This window comes from Leucoraja erinacea, chromosome 27 (assembly GCF_028641065.1).
Source record: "Leucoraja erinacea ecotype New England chromosome 27, Leri_hhj_1, whole genome shotgun sequence".
Lineage (NCBI taxonomy): Eukaryota > Metazoa > Chordata > Chondrichthyes > Rajiformes > Rajidae > Leucoraja > Leucoraja erinaceus.
Window position 1 is genome coordinate 2,071,476 of NC_073403.1, and position 27,500 is coordinate 2,098,975.

General features: G+C 48.1%; 1 protein-coding gene across 1 annotated transcript in view; it reads left to right on the forward strand.

The window, feature by feature from the left end:
- cacnb1 (calcium channel, voltage-dependent, beta 1 subunit) overlaps positions 1 to 27,500 on the forward strand; it is a 166,730-nt gene that overhangs the window by 4,053 nt on the left and 135,177 nt on the right. The window contains exon 2 of the mRNA XM_055656800.1: positions 22,502 to 22,588. Coding sequence (XP_055512775.1) covers positions 22,502 to 22,588 — 87 coding nt within the window. The remainder of the gene's footprint in view (positions 1 to 22,501; positions 22,589 to 27,500) is intronic.

Genomic DNA, 27,500 nt, shown 5'->3' on the forward strand with positions numbered 1-27,500 from the left:
GTATTTGCAGACGCAAGAATGCTGCCTTACAAAAAATAAAAGGCACATAAATGCTGGAGTAACTCAGTGGCTCAGGAAACATCTGTGGACATCCAGAGCAGCGGATGCAATAGATGAGGTTGGAGGAGGAGCAGGTGAACCTCTGCCGCACCTGGAACGACAGCTTGGGTCCTTGAATGGAGTCAAGGGGGGGAGGTAAAGCGACAAGTCTACGCCGAACCTTCATGGGATAAAACCAAACAAGACAAAGCACATCAGTCTGAAGAAGGGTCTTGACCCGAAACATCGCCTATTCCTTTGCTCCATAGATGCTGCCTCACCCGCTGAGTTTCTCCAGCATTTTCATCTACCATGGGATAATACCATCTATTTACTGTGTGGGGAGGAACTGCAGATGCTGGTTTAAACTGAAGATGGACAGAAAATGCTGGAGTAACTTAGCGGGGCAGAGCAGGCAGCATCTCTGGAGAGAAGGAATGGGTCGAGACCCTTCATCAGACTGATTCACTTCTTGAATCTAAATTCCCTCACTGCCTTGGTTGGGATTCGAACTGCACGGTGGTGAAGCAGCAGAGTTGCTGCCTCACCGCGCCCGAGACTCGCGTTTCATCCGAACTGCGGGTGCTGTCCGTGCGGAGTTTGCACGTTCTCCCCGTGACCGCGTGGGTTTTCTCCAAGATCTCCGGTTTCCTCCCACACTCCAAAGACGTACAGGTTTGTAGGTTAATTGGCTTGGTAGAATTGTAAAAGAATGTCCCTGGTGTGTGTAGGGTAGTGTTAGTGTGCGGGGATCACTGGTCACCACAGACTAAGGGCCTGTTTCTGCGTAGTATCTCTAAACTAAACTAAACATGTCTCTGAGTCACTGTGCCCAGGTATTTGGGTGCTAGTCCAACAGCCCTGACTATTGTGCTAATGGCAGCCCTTTCAATTCATACCTGTGACAATATCTGTATGTCTTTTATATGGAAGGTTTCCTTGCGTTGAGCGTTTAATCAAATCTCCAGTCCAGGTTTGCTGGGGGGTGGGGACATTTATTTGTGAACATTAATACCGGGCTTGTGGTATCTCTGCAAACTACTATCGGTCCTCTGATAACAAGAGGAATCGAATATAGGAGCAAAGAGGTCCTTCTGCAGTTGTACATAGCCACAGTGAGACCACACCTGGAGTATTGTGTGCAGTTTTCATCCCCTAATTTGAGGAAGGACATTCTTGCTATTGAGGGAGTGCAGCGTAGGTTTACAAGGTTAATTCCCGGGATGGCGGGACTGTCATATGCTGAGAGAATGGAACGGCTGGGCTTGTACACTCTGGAGTTTAGAAGGATGAGAGGGGATTTCATTGAAACATATAAGATTGTTAAGGGGTTTGGACACGCTAGAGGCAGGAAACATGTTCCTGATGTTGGGGGAGTCCAGAACCAGGGGCCACACAGTTTAGGAATAAGGGGTAAGCCATTCAGAACGGGGACGAGGAAACACTTTTTCTCACAGAGAGTTGTGAGTCTGTGGAATTCTCTGCCTCAGAGGGCGGTGGAGGCAGGTTCTCTGAATGCTTTCAAGAGGGAGCTAGATAGGGCTCTTATAAATAGCGGAGTCAGGGGATATGGGGAGAAGGCAGGAACGGGGTACTGATTGGGGATGATCAGCCATGATCACAGTGAATGGCGGTGCTGGCTCGAAGGGCCGAATGGCCTACTCCTGCACCTATTGTCTATTGTTGTCATGGTGCTTTGGTTTGTCCTTTCCTCCCTCCTGTCACGGTTTAGTCCGGGGCAGTTATTTCTCCCACTCTGCCTGGGACAGGTGAAGGGCTTGGATAGAGTGGATGTGGAGAGGGTGTTTCCACTAGTGGGAGAGTCGAGGACCAGAGGCCACATCCTAAGGATTAAAGGGCGTTCCTTTAGGAAGGAGATGAGGAGAAATGTCTTTAGTCAGAGGGTGGTGAATCTGTGGAATTCCTTGCCCCAGAAGGCTGTGGAGGCCAAGTCAATGGATATTTTTAAAGCAGAGTTTGATAGATTCTTGATTAGTACGGGCGTCAGGGGTTATGGGAAGAAGGCAGAAGAATGGGGTTAGGAGGGAGAGATAGATCAGGCATGATTGAATGGTGGAGTAGACTCCTAGCACTTATGACCTTATGACCTTGTAACCTTATGACCTTGAACAATTTGGACAGGTTTGGATGGATATGGGCCAAACGCAGGCAGGTGGGACTAGTGAAGGTGGCACATGTTGGCTTGTGTGGGCACGCTGTGAGACTCTATAACTCTATGCCAACAAACTAAGCTTCGAACTACGAATTGTCTTGGTTTCACTGACTTTGGGCTTTTGGTCCGAATGGCCTGATTCTGCTCAGATCTGTGGCAAATCTGTGGAATCCTTTGCCACAGAAGGCAGTGGAGGCCAAGTCAGTGGATATTTGATTATCTGTGATGGGTGGGAGTTGGTGCACACAATCCTGCTCCCTAAAGTGCGGAGAGCTTCCAACGCGGGCGGTGCTGAACAACACCGAGGAGTCCTGGGGCACCTTGTAGACGGTCTCCAGCAGCAGTCTCCACCCGGTGCGGCCTACGGACCTTGCAAGCCGCAGACTTTAGGAGGGGGCCGACTCTGGTGTCCACGCCGCTGAGGACGTCCCGCAGCCCCGACGTCGGACTGGTATCATCCCAGCGTGCGGTCCTGGACATCGGGCCGCCCGTAGCTGCAACTACGGAGGGCTTGGGGAGACCCTGACCACGGGGAACAGTGGAGGAAAGAGACTGACTTTGGTGCCTTCCCACACAGTGGGAAACTTTGGTTCTGCTGTGTGGGGATGTTTTGTGTTAAATTCTATAGTGTGTTGAGTCCTGTTTATTTTTTATTGTATGGCTGTATGGGAATTCATTTCACTGTGCCATCTGGCACACGTGACAATTAAATTTATCTTGTATCTTGTATCTTGTAAAGGGTCTCCACCTCACCAAGACTCCTCGCCCCTATCCAGGGTGTGGAATGGGCAGAGGGGGGGGAAGCACCTCGCTGCGAGGGGCACAGAATGAAACGTACCGAGTAACGACGAGTTTACAAATTGCTTGAGTGTTCAACGTCTGAAACTGGCAGTAAGTGTGTGGAATGCATCAGTGTTAGGATGGAGAGTCTTTAACTCCCGTCCCACCGCCCTCCGCAGTCTCAGGGGGCCTTGCTCTTTGTTTTTAGTCAGTCTATCGATTGTGGGGGGAGGTTACATTTCAGGGAGGTGAGGTTTGAACCCGCAACATTGTAATTTAGAGATACAGCGCGGGGAACAGGCCCTTTGGCCCACCCAGATCCTCCACCGATTGTAAACGGTGCTTTCCCTTCTGCTCTCGTTGCGTTGACATTGACTGCCTCTACGTTGGTTAGGCTGATACAACGGAGTCACAAAGTGTCGTGGACACCATCTCTGAATGTGTCATCATTCTCTGTGAGAATGGGAATCCAGTTGGTTTTATGAGCTGTGTTGTGAATTACACATCTCCCCTGTGTTTGGGGCAATGACTTATGCCAGTGAGCGGCACAGTGTCGCAGCGGTAGAGTTGCTGCCTCACAGCGCCGAGAGACCCGGGTTCGATCCCGACTACGGGCGCTGTCTGTACGGAGTTTGTGCGTTTTCCCCGTGACCCGCGTGGGTTTTCTCCAGGATCTTCGGTTTCCTCCCACACTCCCAGGTTTGTAGGCTGGTTGTCTTGGTCCAACATGCAAATTTGTCCCTAGTGTGTGTAGGATAGTGTTAGTGGTGCGGGGATCGCTGGTCGGCGCGGACTCGGGGGGCCGAAGGACCAGCCTCCATGCTGTATCTCTAAACTAAACGAAACTCGGGGATATAGAAACATAGAAAATGGGTGCAGGAGTAGAGGCCATTCAGCCCTTCGAGCCTGCACCGCCATTCAAGATGATCATGGCTGATCATCCAACTCAGTATCCTGTACCTGCCTTCTCTCCATACCCCCTGATCCCTTTAGCCACAAGGGCCACATCTAACTCCCTCTTAAATATAGCCAATGAACTGGCCTCAACTACCTTCTGTGGCAGAGAATTCCAGAGATTCACCACTCTCTGTGTGACGGAAAAAAAATGTTTTTCTCATCTCGGTCCTAAAGGATTTCCCCTTTATCCTTAAACTGTGTGACCCCTTGTTCTGGACTTCCACAACATCGGGAACAATCTTCCTGCATCTAGCCTGTCCAACCCCTTAAGAATTTTGTAAGTTTCTATAAGATCCGCCCTCAATCTTCTAAATTCTAGCGAGTACAAGCCGAGTCTATCCAGTCTTTCTTCATATGAAAGTCCTGACATCCCAGGAATCAGTCTGGTGAACCTTCTCTGTACTCCCTCTAAGGCAAGAATGTCTTTCCTCAGATTAGGAGACCAAAACTGTACACAATACTGCAGGTGTGGTCTCACCAAGACCCTGTACAACTGCATGGAGCCGGTGCAAGGAAGTGGTGCTGAGATTTCAAGATCAGCCAGTGAATGAAGAAGCAACTCCTTCACCTATCCATGTTCTTCCATTCTGCCTCAGCAGAAACTGGTGACAAACTAACCAGAGTTGACGTGAATTGAATCCCACCGAGATCTAGAGCTTTTTACCCCAAAATCTACAAAACTACGAGTTTAAACCTCATAACAATGATCAGCCAATTGGCTTGGTATAAAATGTAAAATTGTGTCTGTAGGACAGTGTTAGTCTATGGGAGGTAGACAAAAATACTGGAGAAACTCAGCGGGGTGAGGCAGCATCTATGGAGGGAAGGAATAGGTGACGTTTCGGGTCGAGACCCTCCTTCAGACTGATGTGGGGGGTGGGGGGGGGGGGGGGGGAGAGGCGGAGGCAGTGGGCTGTGGGAGAGCAGGATCGCTGGTCGGTGCGGACTGAGTGGACCAAAGGGCCTGTGTCTCCCAACTAAATTCAGCTGAAACAACTGAATCACGGAGCGTCATGGAGGGTGTTGTTGCTCACTGTGAGATTGGGAATCAAATTAGTTTTATGAGTTGTGCTGTGAATTACACATCCCCCCTTGGTTTAGGGGCCATGACTAAAGAAATAGCAAGCAAACATCTTGAGTGGGAGAAGGTGAAGGAGACTGAATCTATTTCAGTAAGTGACACAAGATAGCCATATGTTGCATATCCATCATATGATCCAGTGTCTGGGAAGAATATTCAATCAAAATCTCTGAAAGAAATCGAGGAAATTATTATTATTATTTCTAATTTTCTTAACACTTCTTCCTTTCGTCATCTCTCTCAGTTAGTTAGGTTCAGCGACACAGTGTGGAAACAGGCCCTTCGGCCCATCAAGTCAGTGCCGACCCCCGATCTCCCGCACACTAGTTCTATCCTACACACTAGGGACAATTTCCGGAAGCCAATACCTTCCCGTCTTTGGGATGTGGGAGGAGACCAGAGCACTCGGAGAAAACCCACACAGAGAGTGGTGAATCTCTAGAATTCTCTGCCACAGAGGGTAGTTGAGGCCACAGTTCATTGGCTATATTTAAGAGGGAGTTAGATGTGGCCCTTGGGGCTAAGGGGATCAGGGGGTATGGAGAGAAGGCAGGTACGGGATACTGAGTTGGATGATCAGCCACGATCATATTGAATGGCGGTGCAGGCTCGAAGGGCCGAATGGCCTACTCCTGCACCTAATTTCTATGTTTCTATGTCACGGGGAGAAGGTACAAACTCCGTATGGACAGCACCCGGAGTCAGGATCGAACCCGGGTCTCTGGCGCTGAGAGGCAGCAACTCCACCTCTGTGCCAGGACTCTTCAGGATGAAGATTCGGATACCCAGTGAGATGTGTCTTCTACCTCTTTCCCTTACCTTGGCCCTGGACCAAATTTGCTGCCCTATCATATGGCCCACTATGATCTCCCTAGGTTCTCCTCTAATTGTTCCTAAGTCCCAGGAGCAGAGTGAGGCCATTCGGCCCATCAAGTCTACTCTGCCGTTGAATCTTTCTTTACCTCACATCCCCATCCCGCTGCCTTCTCCCCATAACCCCTGACACTCTTACTAATCAACAATCAGTCAATCTCCGCCTTAAATATATCCATTGACTCAGCCTCCAAGTCGATGCTCATGTTGAACGGCACCATTACTGCTTTCTCCCATTTTCCAGGGTCTGACGATGTTCCATCTTATCCCCCTCACCCCCCCCACCCCCCCTCACACATCCACTCCTGACAGTCCAGGGACCACTCACATCCTGAGGCCAATTATGCTTAAAAACCCGCACAACTTTAGGATGTGGCAGGAAACCAGAGCACCCGGAGAGACTTGCAAACTCCACACAGACAGATCAGTAGCGCAAGGTCAGGACCGTCCACAGGCCTCTGGCGCTGTGAGGCAGCAGCTCTAACAGATGCACCACCCGTAATTTCCAACCTTATTGGAACTTTGGGGGCCTCTGACGCTGCTGATCAGGAGTAAGCTGAACCTTCGAACCAGCGCGTTGAAGTTGTGGTCTTTAGCTTCCTTTTATGAACTGAAGGGAGTAAGGAACAGACAGATTTGTATTTATATATGTGATAGATTAAGTGAATTTTGAAATCACTTCAGAGAGCTCAGAGGGTACACACATTTATTATGTGTCTCAGATTATATTAAAGTCTTAAATTTAGGAGTTGCCTGTTGCTGCTAATAATCTTACATTTTCCCGCAAGTAATTTACTGTATCGGTCGCTGTCTTTGTTGCAAGATTTCGCAAGGATCTTAAAATTACTAAAGGTGGGAGGAGGCCTTTTAGAAGATTGAGGGGGGATCTTATAGAAACTTACAAAATTCTTAAGGGGTTGGACAGGCTAGATGCAGGAAGGTTATTCCCGATGTTGGGGAAGTCCAGAACTAGGGGGTCACAGTTTAAGGATAAGGGGGAAGTCTTTTAGGACCGAGATGAGAAAATCATCTTTTCACACAGAGAGTGGTGAATCTGTGGAATTCTCTGCCACAGAAGGTAGTTGAGGCCACAGTTCATTGACACTGACCTCCAGGCCATTTCCCTCCTCTAGAAGGCAGGAGAATGGGGTTGAAAGGGGAAGATAGATCTGCCATGTTTGAGTGGCAGAGAAGACGATGGACCGAATGGCCTAGTTCTGCTTCTGGAACGTATGAGTTTAACAGGAAAACAGGAAAGTAGAAAGGGGAGATGCAACGAGACCTGGGTGTCATGGTACACCAGTCATTGAAAGTAGGAATGCAGGTGCAGCAGGCAGTGAAGAAAGGAAGAAAGCGAATGGTATGTTAGCATTCATAGCAAAAGGATTTGCGTATAAGAGCAGGGAGGTTCTACTGCAGTTGTACAGGGTCTTGGTGAGACCACACCTGGAGTATTGCGTACAGTTTTGCTCTTCTAATCTGAGGAAAGACATTCTTGCCATAGAGGGAGTACAGAGAAGGTTCACCAGACTGATTCCTGAGATGGCAGGACTTTCATATGAAGAAAGACTGGATAGACTTGGCTTGTACTCGCTAGAATTTAGAAGATTGAGGGGGGATCTTATAGAAACTTCCAAAATTCTTAAGGGGTTGGACAGGCTAGATGCAGGAAGGTTGTTCCCGATGTTGGGGAAGTCCAGAACTAGGGGTCACAGTTTAAGGATAAGAGGGAAGTATTTTAGGACCAAGATGAGAAAATCATTTTTCACACAGAGAGAGTGGTGAATCTGTGGAATTCTCTGCCACAGAAGGTAGTTGAGGCCACAGTTCATTGGCTATATTTAAGAGGGAGTTAGATGTGGCCCTTGTGGCTAAAGGGATCAGGGGGTATGGAGAGAAGGCAGGGATGGGATACTGAGTTGGATGATCAGCCATGATCATATTGAATGGCGGTGCAGGCTCGAAGGGCCGAATGGCCTACTCCTGCACCTATTTTCTATGTTTCTATGATCTTGTGAAGTTTTTTATGGAACCTTTCCTATCCATTTTAACTCTTTCCAACAATCTTTCCACCTTGGCCCAGGTGATCTCCCGACTGCCATCGCACTTTACCTCCGCTTCCCGTTCCCACACTGACCTCTCTGTCCTGGTCCATCTCCGTTGCCTGAGTGAAGTCACATGCAAACTGGAGGAACAGCTCCTCGTATTCTGCTTGGGGAGCTTACAACCCAAATGGTGTGAACTTTGAATGGTCTAATGTTAAGTACCCCCCCCCCCCCCCCCTCCCCGCCTAACCACGTCCACCCTTTCCTGTGCACCCTCTCCACCCCAGTCCTTCTTCCTAGGCTCCCTTCGGTCATGGCTGACCATGGTTGTCTCCAGGGTTGGAGGACGCCTGTGCGTGACTGTTTATCGTGGGGAGACTGGTGCACAGACAGCCACCCCACGGTCCTTGACAGATCTGGGTCAGGATCCAGTGGCATGGAGTCCAAGACGACCGGAGACCCTTTTCCCCCACTAAGGTCAGCCATCGTCCTCCACCTGTTCCACCGTTGAGGTCTTGGTTGGATTGGCTCTTTGTCAGAGACCTCCCCCCTCGACCTCACCGCCATGGGTGGCCCTACCAGGAGCGTAGATAGCTCCAGATGGCATCGCTCTCAGGATCTCAGGACCACACAAGCTTCTCCACCATGACAAGGTGACAATCCACCGCAGTGCACCCTCACATATGTAACGTGTTGCTGGGGACGGTGGTTGAGGCAGATACGATAGTGGCATTTAAAACACTTTTTCATAGATGGACATATATGTAGGGTGGAAGGATATCAATTATGCGCAGAAACATAGAAACATAGAAATTAGGTGCAGGAGTAGGCCATTCGGCCCTTCGAGCCTGCACCGCCATTCAATATGATCATGGCTGAACTCAGTATCCTGTACCTGCCTTCTCTCCATACCCTCTGATCCCCTTAGCCACAAGGGCCACATCTAACTCCCTCTTAAATATAGCCAATGAACTGGCCTTGACTACCCTCTACGGCAGAGAGTTCCAGAGATTCACCACTCTCTGTGTGAAAAAAGTTCTTCTCATCTCGGTTTTAAAGGATTTCCCCCTTATCCATAAGCTGTGACCCCTTGTCCTGGACTTCCCCAACATCGGGAACAATCTTCCTGCAGGCAAGAGATGGTCTAGGCATCGTAGTTTGCACAGACATTGTGGGCCGAAGGGCCTGTTTCTGTGCTGTAGTTTGGTTTAGTTTAGTATCGCTTATGGTCACGCGTACCGAGGTACAGTGAAAAGCTTTTTGTTGCGTGCTAACCAGTCAGCAGAAAGACAAAGACAAAGCAGTCTGAAGAAGGGTCTCCAGCTGAAACGTCACCCATTCCCTTCTCTCCAGAGATGCTGCCAGGGTTACTCCAGCAGTTTGTGTCTATCGGCAGAAAGACAATACATGGTTACAATCGATCCGTTCCCAGCGTGTAGACACAGGTTTAAGAGTGTGGAGTGATTGTAATGTCAATGTGTGAGTTAGCGGATCTGCTGGGGGGGGGGTGGGGGGGGGTGGATTGCAACCTTCACCTGGTCCGCCCTGTTTCGACGAATGCAATCAACCCGGCGCGCACAATCAAATAAGATCAAATAGAACACGCTGTCCTGCAACTTTAGGCTGTGCACATCACACTCAAGTAGAAGAAGAAGATTAGATCTGCTTCTGTGGGAAATAATGTCCTGGGTTTGGGCGACATCTTGCAGCATTCTATCTTCTCATGGACCATATACACGGTTTCCCGAACTACGCAGTCGGCTTTTTTCCTTTCGCGCTGCCTCCGCCCGCTCTTTATTCCGTGCACAAACCACCCTGGTTTCAGTGACTTACTTACGGCAAGTGACCTGAATTGGCAGCCTGTTTGTTCCCTGTCAGCTTTGCCGTTTCAGAAGCAGGTTGATGGTCCTACACTGGGGGGGGCTGCACTTCCATTGTCCATCTCACAGTGGTGCGGGGCCAGAGTACGGCAACAGGTGGCTGACGCAGCGAGCTGCAGATGGGGCGGTGGTCCCACCTCCCACCTCCGACTGGCACGGACACCTGTGGCTCCACCACGCTGGATCAAAGCCACCTCGCAAAGGTCTTTAATTTGCCCTGTCGCTCCGCTCTAATGAGTATTCAGCGCACAAGGAGAGTGGGGTTACTCCGGTCAGCCAAGATCACATACAGTTGCAGAGTCGTGGAAACAGCCCAGACCATCACGCAAACCAACCTCTCCACCATTGACTCCATCTACACCGCATCATCATAAGGGCATAAGCCTTCTTCTCTAGTCCACACACAAGATTAGAAGTTGTTCAGCAGGAGATGAACACACACTTCTCGGCATCTGCATACAATGGTGTCTGTCTTGTTGCTTCTTGTGCTTCTGGTGCGTGGTGGTGGTGGAAACAGGGCCGCGATCAACGTGAATGCTCTTTCCTTGACCCCGGAGCTATCTAGGTGTTGGGCCACTGGAAGTATCTGAGTGTTGGAAGCTCTGGAGGTATCTAGGTGTTGGGCCTCTGGAAGTATCTGGACAAATACTGAAGTGGAAGAGCAATTGCCGGTCTACAGGTGAAGGGAGCTATTGGGACTGGGCTTCACTAAGGGACAGGATAGACTTGAAGGGCTGAGGGGCCTCCAATGCTGTAGTGATCGGAGTAGAATTAGGCCATTCGGCCCATCTACTCCGACATTCAACCATGGCTGATCTATCTCTCCCTCCTAACCCCATTCTCCTGCCTTCTCCCCATAACCTCTGACACATGTACCTTCAAAGAATCTATCTATCTCTGCTTTAGAAATATCCACTGACTTGGCCTCCACAGCCTTCTGTGGCAATGAATTCCACAGATTCAACATTGCAAGGTTGCATGCTTGTTTGCATAATTTCCAATAAATCCATACCGGACATGACCCGGCACCAAAATATGGCACTTGTGGTTGTGGGTTGTGGAAGTATCTATGAGTTGGAACCTCTGGAAGTATCTGAGTGTTGGAAGCTCTGGAGGTATCTAGGTGTTGGGCCACTGGAAGTATCTGAGTGTTGGAAGCTCTGGAGGTATCTAGGTGTTGGGCCTCTGGAAGTATCTGGACAAATACTGAAGTGGAAGAGCAATTGCCGGTCTACAGGCGTAGGGAGCTATTGGGACTGAGCTTCACTAAGGGACAGGATAGACTTGAAGGGCTGAGGGGCCTCCAATGCTGTAACGATTCTAACACCAAAGGACAAAATACACATTTTGAAAAGAAGACAGACGCAGAATGCTGGAGTAACTCAGCGGGACAGGCAGCATCTCTGGATAGAAGGACTGGGTCGAGACCTTCAGATGGTGACGTTTCTGGCCGATGAAGGGTCTCGACCTTCCTACTCCTTTTACAAAGGCGGCAATACAATGGAGAAAAATGACTTTCTGAAACAAAGCATTGGCTGGTTTTTAATATGCCTGGCAGCTGTGGCAGCCTCCTGAGTTAAATGCTCTGTGCTTCCTCTCTCTGAACCTTGTTGAAGGACTGGCGACACTGGTCTGAGCAAGCGAGGATTTTGAGAATTTGGTGGACTTCATCACGGCAACGCAGGCTCCTGCCTATTCCTGCCTTTATTCATCTGGTGCTGAGCAAAGCGAGGCCCTCGCTGGAACCCAACCGCGTTGTAACATAACACCATGACAACCGCTGACTGTTTGCTTTTAATTCAATACACGGCCGCAGTAAAAAAGATTGCAGTCACTTAGACGATGAGAAAATAAAACACACACACACACACACACACACAGGAGACTGGATTCAGCCGGTGCGGGATGGATTCTCACTTAACAGGAGAAGGAAACAATTATGTATCTGCTCTCTCCTTTGACTTTGAGCAATATGTCTCCACGCATCCTAGCTCTGTGGCTGCTGTTCGCTCTGCACCTGCTGTGTTCGATTAGCGATGAGGTTCCACACCGGCCCACATTTATATCGCAAACCTCAACGCAACAAAAACCTCAAGATCCATTACAGGAAGAGTTAAGCAACACAAAAAAAACAACTAAATGCTTAATGATCAATGCCATTAGGTCGGCCACCTTAGTCTCTGGGTGGCTAAAGCTATTCTATCCATACCTTTTGGAGTTTAGAAGCATTGGTTCTAACAATTCCCGGTCCGTCAGCTCGGGACGGCACAGTGGAGCAGCGGTAGAGTTGCTGCCTTACAGCGTCGGGGACCCGGGTTCGATCCTGACTACGGGTGCTGTCTGTACGGAGTTTGTACGTTCTCCCTGTGACTGCGTGGGTTTTCTCTGGGTGCTCTGGCTTCCTCCCACACTCCAATGATGTGGATGTTTGTAGGTAAATTGGCATTGGTAAAATTATAAATTGTCCCTAGTGTGTAGGATGGTGCTAATGTACTGGGATCGCTGGTTGGCATAGAATCGGTGGGCCGAAGGGCCTGTTTCTGATTCTCTAAAGTCTAAATCACAGGTATTGACCACCCCACCATCAAGAGGTACTACCTCAAGTCAAGTCAAGTCAAGTTTATTTGTCACATACACATACGAGATGTGCAGTGAAATGAAAGTGGCAATGCTCGCGGACTTTTGTGCAAAAAGACAAACAACCAAACAACCAAACAAACTATAAACACAATCATAACACACATATTCCTCAAAGGGACAGCTAACATCTTCAAAGACCCACTCCAACCTGCAGCTTTATTTCCATCCAACCATCGGGAAGAAGTTGTCGACCTCTGAAAACCATGACCACCAGGGTCAAGAATTCCAACTATGAATTTCTGTGGATAGACACAAATTGCTGGAGTAATTCAGCGGGTCAGTGACCTACCTCTGACACCCGTAATAAATGGGTACTGTGGGCTGTTTTTGGTTGCACAAAGGACTTTGGGGTTTGTTTTGCACTCGTGGTTGTTCATTTATTGAATCTATATTTATTATCTATTATCTGTAAGATATTGTATGTACTGGCCCATTGCGCTGCTGCAAGTACGAATTACTGAAGAAGGGTCTCGACCCGAAACGTCGACCATTCCTTCTCTCCAGAGATGCTGCCTGACCCGCTGAGTTACTCCTGCGTTTTGTGTCTAAGAATTTCATTGTTCCGTTGTCAGTACATATGGCAATTAAGCACTCTTGACTATTTTGTTCAGTTCAGTTCAGTTCATTGTCATGTGTACCGAGGTACAGTGAAAAGCTTTTGTAGCATGCTATCCAGTCAGCAGAAAGACTATACATGATTACAATTGAGGCGTTTACAGTGCATGGATACATGATGAGCGTTTGTCGGCACCGGGCCTGTACTCGCTGGTGTTTAGAAGGATAAGGGGGGACCTCATATAACCATATAACCATATAACAATTACAGCACGGAAACAGGCCATCTCGGCCCTACAAGTCCGTGCCGAACAACTTTGTTTCCCCTTAGTCCCACCTGCCTGCACTCATACCATAACCCTCCATTCCCTTCTCATCCATATGCCTATCCAATTTATTTTTAAATGATACCAATGAACCTGCCTCCACCACTTTCACTGGAAGCTCATTCCACACCGCTACCACTCTCTGAGTTAAGAAGTTCCCCCTCATATTACCCCTAAACTTCTGTCCCTTAATTCTGAAGTCATGTCCTCTTGTTTGAATCTTCCCTATTCTCAAAGGGAAAAGCTTGTCCACATCAACTATGTCTATCCCTCTCATCATTTTAAAGACCTCTATCAAGTCCCCCCTTAACCTTCTGCGCTCCAGAGAATAAAGACCTAACTTATTCAACCTCATTGAAACTTACCGAGTAGTGAAAGGCCTGGATAGAGTGGATGTGGAGAGGATGTTTCCACTAGTGGGAGAGTCTAGGACTGGAGGTCACAGCCTCAGAATTAAAGGACGTTCTTTTAGGAAACGGATCAGGAGAAATTTCTTTAGTCAGAGGGTGGTGAATCTGTGGAATTCTTTGATACAGAAGGGTGTGGAGGCCAAGTCAGTGGATATTTTAAGGCAGAGATAGATAGATATATTCTTGAATAGTACAGGTGTCAGATGTTATGGGGAGAGGCAGGAGAATGGTTGTTGAATGATGGAGTAGACTTGAGTAGAGTAGACTTCATAGCAAAAGGATTTGAGTATAGGAGCAGGGAGGTTCTACTGCAGTTGTACAGGGTCTTGGTGAGACCACACCTGGAGTATTGCGTACAGTTTTGGTCTCCAAATCTGAGGAAGGACATTATTGCCATAGAGGGAGTGCAGAGAAGGTTCACCAGACTGATTCCTGGGATGTCAGGACTGTCTTATGAAGAAAGACTGGATAGACTCGGTTTATACTCTCTAGAATTTAGGAGATTGAGAGGGGATCTTATAGAAACTTACAAAATTCTTAAGGGGTTGGACAGGCTAGATGCAGGAAGATTGCTCCCGATGTTGGGGAAGTCCAGGACAAGGGGTCACAGCTTAAGGATAAGGGGGAAATCCTTTAAAAACCGAGATGAGAAGAACTTTTTTCACACAGAGAGTGGTGAATCTCTGGAACTCTTTGCCACAGAGGGTAGTCGAGGCCACAGTTCATTGGCTATATTTAAGAGGGAATTGGATGTGGCCCTTGTGGCTATGGGGATCAGAGGGTATGGAGAGAAGGCAGGTACGGGATACTGAGTTGGATGATCAGCCAAAAACTCAGCGGGTGCAGCAGCATCTATGGAGCTAAGGAAATAGGTAACGTTTCGTCCCGAAACCCTTCGGGTTTCGACCCGAAACGTTGTCTATTTCCTTTTATGTTTCGGCCCTATTTAAAGCAAGTTGAGGCCAGTTCATTGGCTATATTTAAGAGGGAGTTAGATGTGGCCCTTGTGGCTAAGGGGATCAGGGGGTATGGAGAGAAGGCAGGTACGGGATACTGAGTTGGATGATCAGCCATGATCATATTGAATGGCGGTGCAGGCTCGAAGGGCCGAATGGCCTACTCCTGCACCTAATTTCTATGTTTCTATGTTTTTCTATGGGCTGAATGGCCTAATTCTAATCCGATCCCTTATGGCATGATAAGGGAATAATGTTTAGTGCAAGGTAAAGCCAGCCAAGGAGAGACCGAGGGTCACGGATTATGGATTCATTGTGAAACTAGAACAAAAAATGTAAATATTTAGTGCCCATGTTAATCCAAAAGCTGCAGCACAGGAGGTGAGCCGTGCCTCTGCACTTTATTTTACTGTTGACACTTCATTTATCAGCGCTGTGGCAACGATCCCAAATTTGGCCAGAGGATAGACTCAAAACTTCCTCTCGTTCCGAGTTGCATTCCACGGATGACGGGAGCTCGGCGCTAAAGCGAATATTTTCTTGTTTGAAAATTGCGATGCACTTCCCGAGATGCCAGTCTGTCCAAATATTATTGCAAAGAAGTCTGGAGACTTTCCATTGCCAGTGTCGAGGTGAGACGTGTTTATTGTCAAGTACGTGGGCGCGGTGAGGTACAGTGACAGTCTTGCTCGCAGCAGCAGCACTGGTATCATACGTTCATGAGTTCTAGCAGCAGAATTAGACCATTCGGCCCATCAAGTCTACTCCGCCATTCAATCATGGCTGATCTATCTTTCACCCTCTACCCCATTCTCCTGCCTTCTCCCCATAACATCTGACAACCGCACCAATCAAGAATTTGTCAATTGCTGTCTTAAACATATCCACTGACTTGGCCTCCACAGCCGTCTGTGGCAATGAATTCCATAGATTCACCATCCACTGACTAAAGAAATTCCTCCTCGTCTCCTTTCTAAAGGTACGTCCTTTTCTTCTGAGGCTACGGCCTCTGATCCTGGGCTCTCCCACTAGTGGAAAACGTCTCCATATTCACTCTAACCAGGCCTTTCACTATCCGATAATGTTCAACAACGACACAAAGTGCTGGAGTAACTCAGCGGGTCAGGCAGCATCCCTGCAGAACATGCATGGGTGACGTTGTGGGTCGGGACGCCCCCCTTCAGAGTGTTTCTGTTTCACATGAGAGCAGACTAGGGATGGGTCACGGCAACACGATCCCAATCCATCAAATCCATCTTCAATTGGCAAGGAATCGTGTCTGGATCTTCTCCTCCATTCTAGTGACACCAAACAGAACAATATATATATATATATATTTAAAAAAGGGCACAATATTGAGAGCCACTAATTTACAATTTTAAATGAGACAGATTGTATTCCCGTGGTATCTGGGACTATCATCATTGAGACATAAATGTTGTTTCACCTATAAACCTTTGGTTCCATGCCTCATGCCCATATAAGTTAAATAGTGGAGAGAACCCAAGTTCAGTGAGAAGCGGTTAATGTGATTGAGTGTTTAGTAAAACAATAGAGTCGATGTATGTCGTAAATTAAAACTATGCTGGAACACAGTGTAATGATTTGGCATTGGTTCTTAAAGTGACCCTGTCCTGCCGGAGTAAGTATTCTTTCATTGGTGTCTTTTGAAATGAACTATTAACATTTTTTTTTTTTTTTCTCGGGATTTGTTTTTATGCTGGAAAAAGTGGGGTGCACCCCCCCCCCCCCCCCCCCCCCCCCCCCCCCCCCCCCCCCCCCCCCCCCCCCCCCCCCCCCCCCCCCCCCCCCCCCCCCCCCCCCCCCCCCCCCCCCCCCCCCACTCCCTCCCGTTCGGACGGCCATGATCAAGGGACATGGGGAAAAGGCAGGCACAGGTTATTGATTTGGGACGATCAGCCATGATCATAATGAATGGCGGTGCTGGCTCAAAGGGCCGAATGGCCTCCTCCTGTTTCGATGTTGCAATCTCATATTTATCACGTAGATTTGTGGCATGTTGCTGTGTGCAGTTTGGCTGCTGTTTAGTTTAGGTGTAAAGGCCGTGGAAGGCGCTAGGTAAATGCAGGCCTCTCCTCTGAATGTCTTCAGATGGGTTGAACTTCTGATAATTGTCATCGTGAGGTTTGAAATCGTAGGTTTGTAGCTTTTGGGGTGAAAAGCTCCAGAATCTCAGAGGGATGCAATTCACAAGTCAAATCTGGTTAATTTGTCACCAGTTTCTGCTGAGGCAGAATGGAAGAACATACAGTGGTGGTTTGGTAAAGGAGTTGCTTCTTCATTCAGTGGCTGATCTTGCACCTCAGCGCCACTTCCCTGCACTGACTCCATATCCCCGAGTTTAGTTTAGAGATACAGCACGGAAACAGGCCCTTCGGCCCTCCGAGTCCACACCGACCAGCGATCCCCGCACATTAACACCAAATCACACACACTAGGGACAATTTTACACTTGTACCAAGACAATTAACCTACAAACCAACCTGTACATCTTTGGAGTGTGTGAGGAAACCGAACATCTCAAAGAAGCTAAAACTCCGTACAGACAGCACCCATAGTCAGGATTGAACCCTGTCTCCGGTGCTGTAAGGCAGCAACTCCACCAAGCCATCTTTACGCTGCTCTTTGCTTCCATGAAGTCATATTAAGAAATTGTGCTTTATATGAAATGCTAATTATTCTTTAGAACATAGAACGGTACAGCCAATACCAGGCCCTTCGGCCCACAATGTCTCTGCCGAATACGATGCCAAGATCAACTCCTATCTGCCTGCATGTAATCCAATTCCCTCCACTCCCTGCAAATCCATATGCCTGCATAAAAGTCTCTTAAATATCACTATCATATCTGTCTAAACCCCCACCCCAGGCAGTGTTTTCCAAGTACAAGTGCTCGACCCCCCATTACGATGCTCCGACTTACAATATTTCAACACGATATTTTCGGTTTATGATGGGTTTATCAGAACGTAACCCCATCGTGGGTTGAGGAGCAGCTGTCTAGACGATGCCTCCCATAATTTTATATACTTACATAGTATAGAAACATAGAAACATAGTATAGAAACATAGAAAACAGGTGCAGGAGGAGGCCATTCGGCCCTTCGAGCCAGCACCGCCATTCATTGTGATCATGGCTGATCGTCCCCTATCAATAACCCATGCCTGCCTTCTCCCCATACCCCTTGACTCCACTTGCCCCTAGAGCTCTATCTAACTCTCCATGTAACCTCCGGAGTAGCAGAGAAAACCAATCCAAGCCGGTTGGTGGCACAGCTGCAGAGTTGCTCCCTCACAGCGCCAGAGACAAGGGTTCGATCCTGACCACAGACGCTGTCTGAACGGAGTTTGCACGTTCTTCCCGTGTCCTGCGTGGGTTTTCCCCGGGCGATTCGGCTTAAAAAAGCTTCCCCTCATGTTCCCATTAAATCATTCCCCTCTCACCTTAAACCTCTGTCCCCTACTTCCTGATTCCTTCACTCTGGCCAAAAGGGTTTGCATCTGTCCTTAGTGGCATTCAAGAGACTTTTGGGTAGGCAAACGCATATACAGGGATTGTAGGGATATGGATTTTGTGCAGGTAGTCAACAGATGGCCTTGGCTTTATGCTTGGCATGGACATTGTGGGCCTAAGGGCCTGTTCTGTACTGACTGGCCTCTGTACTGTTCTATGTTCTCAGTTTAGTTTCGAGACACGGCATAAAAACGTGCTCTTCGGCCCACTGAGTCCATGCTGACCAACGACCTCCCGTTCACTAGTTCTCTCCTGCTCTGGGGACAATTTACAGAAGCCAATGAGCCTACAAACCTGCGCTTTTTTTTTGGAATGTGGCAGGAAATCAGAGCACCTGGGGAAAACGGGTAGAACGCAATATATATAGAACGGGTCACGGGTAGAACGCAAAAGAACCCGGGTCTCTGACGCTGCGAGGCAGCAGACTACCGCTGAGCCACCGGGCAGGCCCAGAATGGATGCAAAATGTCCTCGGTCCCAGCGAACTGCCCGAGAAGATGTGTAGGCAGGAACTGCAGATGCTAGTTTAAACCGAAGATAGACACAAAAAGCCGGAGTAACCCAGCGGGACAGGCAGCATCTCTGGAGAGAAGGAATGGGTCACAAGGTCACAAGTGATAGGAGCAGAATTAGGCCATTCGGCCCATCAAGTCTACTCCGCCATTCAATCATGGCTGATTTATCTCTCCCTCCTAACCCCATTCTCTTGCCTTCTCCCCATAACCCCTGACAACCACACTAATCAAAAATCTATCTGTCCCTGCCTTAAAAATATCCACTGACTTGGCCTAAAGAAATTCCACAGATTCTCCACCATCTGATAAATAAATTTCTCCTTCGAAAAAGAACGTCCTTTAATTCTGAGGCTATGGCCTTAAGTCCTAGACTCTCCCACTAGTGGAAACATCCTCTCCACATCCACTCTCAAGATTCAAGAGACTTCGACCCGAAACGCCACCCGTTCCTTCTCTCCAGAGATGCTGCCTGTCCCGCTGGGTTACTCCAGCTTTTTGTGTCTACTATCTTCTAAGAAGATGATTGTCAGATCCACACCGTGATCGGAATATAATAAACACGCTCCAAGGACATACGCTGAACACAGAATGTTTTGCTAGATTTGCCCCCCAGCCAACCAACCTCCATGAACTTGTACACCTCGATTAAATCTCCAGCCAGCAATCTTGATCGGAATGTAATTACGGTGCTGGGCTGAGGTGACTGAGGACACTTGGTATAGATAGTGATGGGGCAGCAGCCCGTGCCAAGATTCATTGTTCCCTTGGGGAGCCTGATGCCAAGCAGTGGCCATGTAATCAAATAGTCCAGCTTTTAACCTTAACAAAATGTGGTGTTGTTGCCATTGTAATTAACAAAAGGCTCTCCAGTCCAACTTGGTTCCTTGCCAACATCGCCTTTTGGTGTACAAATTAAATTCGAACCTTGGCTTAAAGTGCCCCTCTTCCCCTTATTTGTGTCAGTTTAACTAAATTAAGGTCGACAGAAGATGTGCACTAAATAATGCCCCTGTCCCACTTAGGAAACCTGAACGGCAACCTCTGGAGACTTTGCGCCCCACCCAAGGTTTCCGTGCGGTTCCCGGAGGTTGCAGGTGGTTGTCGGAGGTTGCAGGTAGTGGAAGCAGGTCGGGAGACTGACAAGAACCTCCGGGAACCGCACGGAAACCTTGGGTTGGGGCGCAAAGTCTCCAGAGGTTTCCGTTCAGGTTTCCCAAGTGGGACAGAGGCTTTAGTCTGCACTTTTATTTTGTTTTATTATTCATTCCTCTATTGGTCATGTTGAAGGGGTCCATTTTCAGATGGTGATAATCAGCCTAATGTCTTGACCCTGGTGGGGACAGAGGCTCAGCTGGTGGAGATGTTGCCTACCAATCAAGATTCTCTATCTATCTCAATGGGAGGGTCATAAGGCCACACTGGTCACAAGTGATAGGAGCAGAATTAGGCCATTCGGCCCATCAAGTCTACTCCGCCATTCAATCATGGCTGATTTATCTCTCCCTCCTAACCCCATTCTCTTGCCTTCTCCCCATAACCCCTGACAACCGCACTAATCAAAAATCTATCTATCCCTGCTTAAAAATATCCACTGACTTGGCCTAAAGAAATTCCACAGATTCTCCACCATCTGACCAAATAAATTTCTCCTTCGAAAAAGAACGTCCTTTAATTCTGAGGCTATGACCTTAAGTCCTAGACTCTCCCACTAGTGGAAACATCCTCTCCACATCCACTCTCAAGATTCAAGATTCAAGAGAGTTTATTGTCATGTGTCCCTGATAGGACAATGAAATTCTTGCTTTGCTTCAGCACAACAGAACATAGTCGGCATTGACTACAGAACAGATCAGTGTGTCCATATACCATTATATAAATATACACACGTGAATAAATAAACTGATAAAGTGCAAATAAACAGATAATGGGCTATTAATGTTCAGAGTTTTGTCCAAGCCGAGTTTAATAACCTGATGGCTGTGGGGAAGTAGCTATTCCTGAACCTGGTTGTTGCAGTCTTCAGGCTCCTGTACCTTCTACCTGAAGGTAGCGGGGAGATGAGTGTGTGGCCAGGATGGTGTGGGTCTTTGATGATACTGCCAACCTTTTTGAGGCAGCGACTGTGATAGGCCTCGATCCAGGCCTTTCACTATTCTGTATATTTCAATGAGGTCACCCCTCATTCTTCTAAACTCCAGGCCCAGTGTCGACAAACATTCACCATAGGTTAACCCACTAGTTCCTGGGTTGACACACAGTCTTGCAGCTGTTGTGCAACTTTCAGTATGCAATGGGCGGACGGGTAGATAAGTAAGTAAGTAAGTAAGTAAGTTTATTGGTCAAGTATTCACATACAAGGAATTTGCCTTGGTGCTCCGCCCACAAGTAACAACATGACATACAGTGATTGGTCGGCATTCAATGTCATCACAGATTCAGATTCAGATTCAGATTCAATTTTAATTGTCATTGTCAGTGTACAGTACAGAGACAACGAAATGCATCACAAAATCTATTGTCCGAGTGACTTAGTAACCTAACTGACTCCATCCAGTTGAATCTTTTCCCCTTGGAAACATTGCAGCTGGGCTAGAGTACAACCCTCGCCCAGCGCGCGCTGACCTTTCGCAGTTCAGTCAGCTTGTGACAGACCTTGCCATCAAGGCAAGACCTTGCCATCTTGCCTGCCTCAGAAACCCTCTGGGCCGTGTATCCGAACCGGCTGGTCATCGGGGACCGGGATCACGGACTCAGCCTCACACTTCCTGATCCAGCTGTAAAGAACAGGCCGGCACGGTGGCATAGCGGTAGAGTTGCTGCCTCACAGCACCAGAAACCCTGGTTCGATCCTGACTACAGGTGTCATCTGTACGGAGTTTGTACGTTCTCCCCCCCCACCCCCCGTGACTGCGTTTGTTTTCTCCGGGCGCTCCGGTTTCCTCCCGCACTCCAAAGACGTGCGGGTTGGTAGGATAATTGGCTTTGGTAAAATCATAAATTGTCCCTAGTGAGTGTGGGATAGTGCTGGTGTACGGGATGATCGCGGGTCGACACGGACTCGGTGGGCCGAAGGGCCTGTTTCCGCTCTGTATCTCCAAACTAAATCGGTGTTGGGGCTAGGCTTAGGGTCAATGCGAGGGCAGTGGTGCAGATGTGCTGTAGGTAAGTCATTAACTTGCTAGTGGGTGTTCTCGGTTGGAACTGCTGTCCAGTCCTGGTGACCTGTTCTCCGGAGCTCCCGCAACAACAGCTTCGCCCGCTGGACTGGAGGGCGGCAGCTTCTACTGCCCCGGGCCCGTACGCGGAGCACGGATTCAGCCGCGGGATTTACTTACCATCACCCGGCGGGGTCACAGCATCGGAAGCCTGGATCGCCTCAGCACAGAGGGAGACCACGGAGGGAAGAGACAAGGACTTTAAGACTGTTGTCTTCCAGCACAGTGAGGAGGTGTCTGGTAGACTCACTGTGGTGGATGTTCAATTGTGTTAAGTGTGTGTTTTGTTATTTTATTCTATGTTATGACTGCAAGGTTCATGATTTCGCTCAGACTGAAATGGCTGAATGACAATAAAGGATACTTTAACTTTTTACTTTTATTTTTTACTAGCTGTTGATGTTGATGTAAACTGTGTTAAGTGTGTGTCTTGGTTTTTTTTTTTTTGTAGTGTAAAACTGTAGAAAATGCAGTTTCGTTCAAACCCTAACTCGCACATTTTTCTGTCTTTCTTCCAACAGGGAAAGTACGCCAAAAAGAAAAGTAGATTCAAGCGCTCGGATGGAAGCACGTCCTCTGATACAACCTCCAACAGCTTCGTTAGACAGGTGAGTGAACGACCAAAGCCACACAGTGGAACGGCCAGACCCCAGGCCTTGTTTAATCAGTATTACCAACATCAGTTTTGTTCTTCCACAGACCACATGTTGTAAACCACGTGTAAGATGGAACTCCGGATGCCAATAGGCACAAAAAGCTGGAGTAACTCAGCGGGACAGGCAGCATCTCCGGAGAGAAGGAATGGGTGACGTTTTGGGTCTGAAGAAGGGCCTCGACCCGAAACGCCACCCAATCTTTCTCTCCAGAGATGCTGCCTGTCCTGCTGGGTTACCACAGCTGTTTGTGTCTGTATCGTAAACCATGCTTCATTAACGGAAATTAGATAGATAGATAGATAGATAGATAGATAGATAGATAGATAGATATGCCATTTATTGTCACTATACATGTACAATGAAATTAAAAGCAGCTCGTACTCAGTGCATACATATAATTTAGTACAAAAAACAAGAAACAGAAAACATAAACAAAAGGGAGAGGGGGGGGATAGGTGCACAATTCTGCGGCGCTATATACATACGTATAAAAAACGTAATAAAAAAGTAACTGCAAGGAACTTGGGGGTTTAAACCAAAGATCGACTCAAAATGTGGGTCAAGCAGCATCTCTAGAGTACCGTGGATGGGTGACATTTTGGGTCAAAACCCTTCTTCAGACTGAACAAGGGAAGAGATAAGACTTTGCCTTCCATCACAGTGAGGAGATGTTGATGTTAACTGTGTTAAGTGTGTGTCTTGGTTTTTTTTTTTTCGTAGTGTAAAACTGCAGAAAATGCAATTTCGTTCAAACCAAGTTGTTTGAATTACAATAAAAGGCATTCTATTCTATTCTATTCTATTCTATTCTAAGAAGGGTCCCTGACCCGAAACGTCATCCATCAATTTTCTCCAGAGATGCTGCCTGACCCACCAAGTTACACCAGCATTTTGTGTCGAACTTTAACAGAGTTGAATTTCTCTTTAACTAAATCACTTCCAGCGTCTCAACACTTGCCAATACCTTATACAACGGTGGTTCCTCCTTGTGTCTGTTATGTTTCACCAAGTCCGTGGAAAACATGATTGTGCTTGGAATAACTCAGCAGGCGAGGCAACATCTCTGGAGGGAAGGATTGGGCGACGTTTCGGATCGAGACCCTTCTTCAGTCTGAAGAAGGGTCTCGACCCGAAACATCGCCCATTCCTTCCCTCCCGAGACCCTGCCTCACCTGCTTGAGTTACTCCAGCATTTTGTGTCTACCTTCGATTTAAGCCAGCACCTGCAGTTCTTTTGTACACATGATGGTGTTTGGGATGAGTTGGGCTGAATTATAAACCTATCGCTGATCTCCACAAAGCCCTGTTTAACTAAGTCCTCTGCTGATCTTGTTTGGACATCTTTAATTTTGAGTGGACCTTGCACTGTGGACCTTGGGTTGTCCTTTCGACTGTTCCGAAGTCTTCTTGTGCGAGGAAGGCTGGGATTCCAGCAGTAATGTGGCTGCTTAGTGCATGGGTCTCTCCAGACTAGACTGTTGTGACCTACAGAGCAATCCATCTCATTGCACGGTGTGTAACTAAGGCCCTAAAGTGGTAGCCCCACATCCGACGACGGGGTGGGAGATTGCAACCTTCACGTGGGCCCGCCCGGTATCGACGAATGCAATCAACCTGGCGTGCACAATCAAATAAGACCAAATAGAACAAGTTGTCCTTCAACTTTAGGCTGTGCACGCTAATCTACGCGGAGGAAATATGCAACGTTTCAAGCCGAAACCCTGAAGGAAATAGGCAACGTTTCGGGACGAAACCCTTCTGGGTTTCGGCCCGAAACGTTGCCTATTTCATTCGCTCCATAGATGCTGCTGCACCCGCTGAGTTTCTCCAGCTTTTATGTGTACCTTCGATTTTCCAGCATCTGCAGTTCCTTCTTGAACAGGTTATACCTCTTGTTGCAATTGCAGCTCACATTTCCTTCAGATTTAGTTTAGTTTAGTGGGGCTCAGGCCCTTCGGCCCACCTATAACCATATAAAAGAAAGGGAGGGACAGCACTGAGGAAGAGACAGTAGGGACTACCTGAAATTGGAGCAGTCAATGTTCATGCCGCTAGGGTGCAGACTGCCCAAGCGGAATATGAGGTGCTGCTCCTCCAATTTCCGGTTGTGCTCACTCTGGCCATGGAGGAGGCCCAGGACAGAGAGGTCAGATTCGGAATGGGAGGGGGAGTTGAATTGCTGAGCCTCGGGAGATCAGGATGGTTATTGCACCGATTTATTGTTAAAAATATCGCCAAGCCTACCTGCCTCCACCACTTGTAGATCAGCTCATCTAGAGCAGCGGCTGCAATCTGAGGCGTAAAGAGGTGCCCCTCTGTCGCACCTGGAACGACTGCTGGGTCCCTTGAATGGAATCGAGGGGGGGAGGTGAAGTGTCATTTCCTCTTGCAGTTTGAAATCCCCTGAGGGGGTTCATAGTGGACAAAGATTATTTGTGCACATCAACTCTGGCTACCGCCTTTGGCGGCATTATTCAAAGCGCCTCTATGGAGCAGTTCCCGTGGACGCACCCCCCTCCTCTCCTCTCTGCCATCTTTGCTCCCGACCTGGGACCGTAAAGACTCTAGCTCGATGGGACCCCTTCTAAGGCCCATCGTTCTGTGGGACCAGGAATATGGATGAAAGCTTGGTGGTTCCCAGTCCTGCCGGCTGATGTTGAGCCTTTGGGCGAGTTCCTGGTACCGGACTTTGAATAATGGCAGCATCTGTCGAGGGAATGGGCAGGGACGTTCTTGGGTCAGGGGGGGGATCTTCCTCAGATTCCTAGCTTGGCTGAAGCTGAGGGAGAGCTGCATTGTCAGAGGAGCTGTCTGTCCTCTGGGCCGAGAGCAGAAGGTACCGTTCATGAGAAGATGGGGATAGCAGGTAGTGGTCTGACGAAGGGTCCCGACCCTTTGGTCCAAACCAGCATCGGCAGTTCCTTTTCACACAAGGGGAGGCACGGTGCCCTTACAGCGCTTACACCGCCAGAGACCCGGGTTCGATCTTGACTGCGGGTGCTGTCTGTACGGAGTTTGCACGTTCTCCCTGTGACCGCGTGGGTTTTCCCCGCTATCCCACAGGAGTTGACCGGCACGATTTTGCTGACACTGTCCCAGTGAGTTGGAGTCTGATAGTTATAGAGTGATACAATGTGGAAATAAGCCCTTCCCAGCCTCAACTACCTCTTTTGGCAGCTTGTTCCATATACCCACCACCCTTTGCATGAAAAAGTTACCCCTCAGATTGCTATTAAATCTTTTCCCCTTCACCTTAAACATATGTCCTCAGGTCCTCGATTCCCCTACTCTCGGCAAGATACTCTGTGCAAGTCAAGTCAAGTCAAGTCAAGTTTATTTGTCACATACACATACGAGATGTGCAGTGAAATGAAAGTGGCAATGCTCGTGGACTTTTGTGCGAAAGACAAACAACAAAACAACCAAACAAATTATAAACACAATCATAACACACATATTCTTTTACATAATAAATAATGAAAGGAAAAACGTTCAGTAGAGTTAGTCCCTGGTGAGATAGGCGTTTACAGTCCGAATTGCCTCTGGGAAGAAACTCCTTCTCAACCTCTCCGTTCTCACAGCATGGCAACGGAGGCGTTTGCCTGACCATAGCAGCTGGAACAGTCCGTTGCAGGGGTGGAAGGGGTCCCCCATGATTTTATTTTCTCTGGAGTTGCACCTCCTGTTGTATAGTTCCTGCAGGGGGGCGAGTGAAGTTCCCATAGTGCGTTTGTTCGGCCGAACGCACTACTCTCTGCAGAGCCTTCTTGTCCTTGGCAGAGCAATTCCCAAACCAGATGGTAATGTTCCCGGATGAGATGCATCTACCCAATCTATTCCCTTCGTGATTTTGTACCCTCTATAAGATCCACCCCTCATCCTCCTGCGCTCCAAGGAATGGAGACCCAACCGACGCAACCTCTCCCTGTAGCTCACACCCTCTAGTCCAAGCAACATCCTCGTAAATCTTCTCTGAACCCTTTCAAGCTTGACACTATCTTTCCTATAACACGGTGCCCAGAACTGAACACAATATTCTAAATGCGGTCTCTCCAACGTCTAAACACCCTTCGTACTTCAACAGTTTGCCAACGCTTTGAAACACCCTCAAACTTGTCGACGGCACTTAAGAGATGCAAGAGTCTGTGCCTAAGAGTCTGTACCTTACTGCAATTCAATTCACCAGTTGCTTGTAAGACAGAGGACAGGATTTTAGTTGGTTAATGATCGCAGTTAAAGCCCCGCTGAGAGAGAACATAATGCAGAGACGGGTAACAGGTGGAGTTATTAAAAACTAATTAACTTAAGGCAGCACAGTGGAGAATCAGTGTGGTGGGAATGAGAAGATCTTCGGTTTGGAAATGTATAAACCTCCCTCCTCCCTGGCGTGTGATCATTAAAGTCGTTCAAACTTTCAACCAAAGCGTCCAACATCCAAACTATTCCTACAGCACAGGGCACGCTCCGGGCATAGATCTTCAGGCTGATACTTTATGGGGTTCTGGACAGATCATGTTACGAAGAACTCTGAAATAAAGCGAAAACATCTGTGTGAAACCATCACTTCCAGTCCCAGCACGAGTAATTCTTGAAGCCTCCCTGCCTCCTATCAATTTTATTTGTAAAAATGTCCTTCAGAGTTTAGACAAACAGGCCCTTCGGCCTGCCGAGTCTGATACCCCGCACGCTAACACTATCCTACACACACCGGGGACATTTTACAATTTCACCAAAGCCAGTTCACCTAGAAACCTGTATGTCTTTGGAGGGTGGGGGGAAACCGGAACACCAGGAGAAAACCCACGCAGGTCACGGGGAGAACGTACAAACTCTGTACGGACATTCCGACCACAGATGTTAAGCT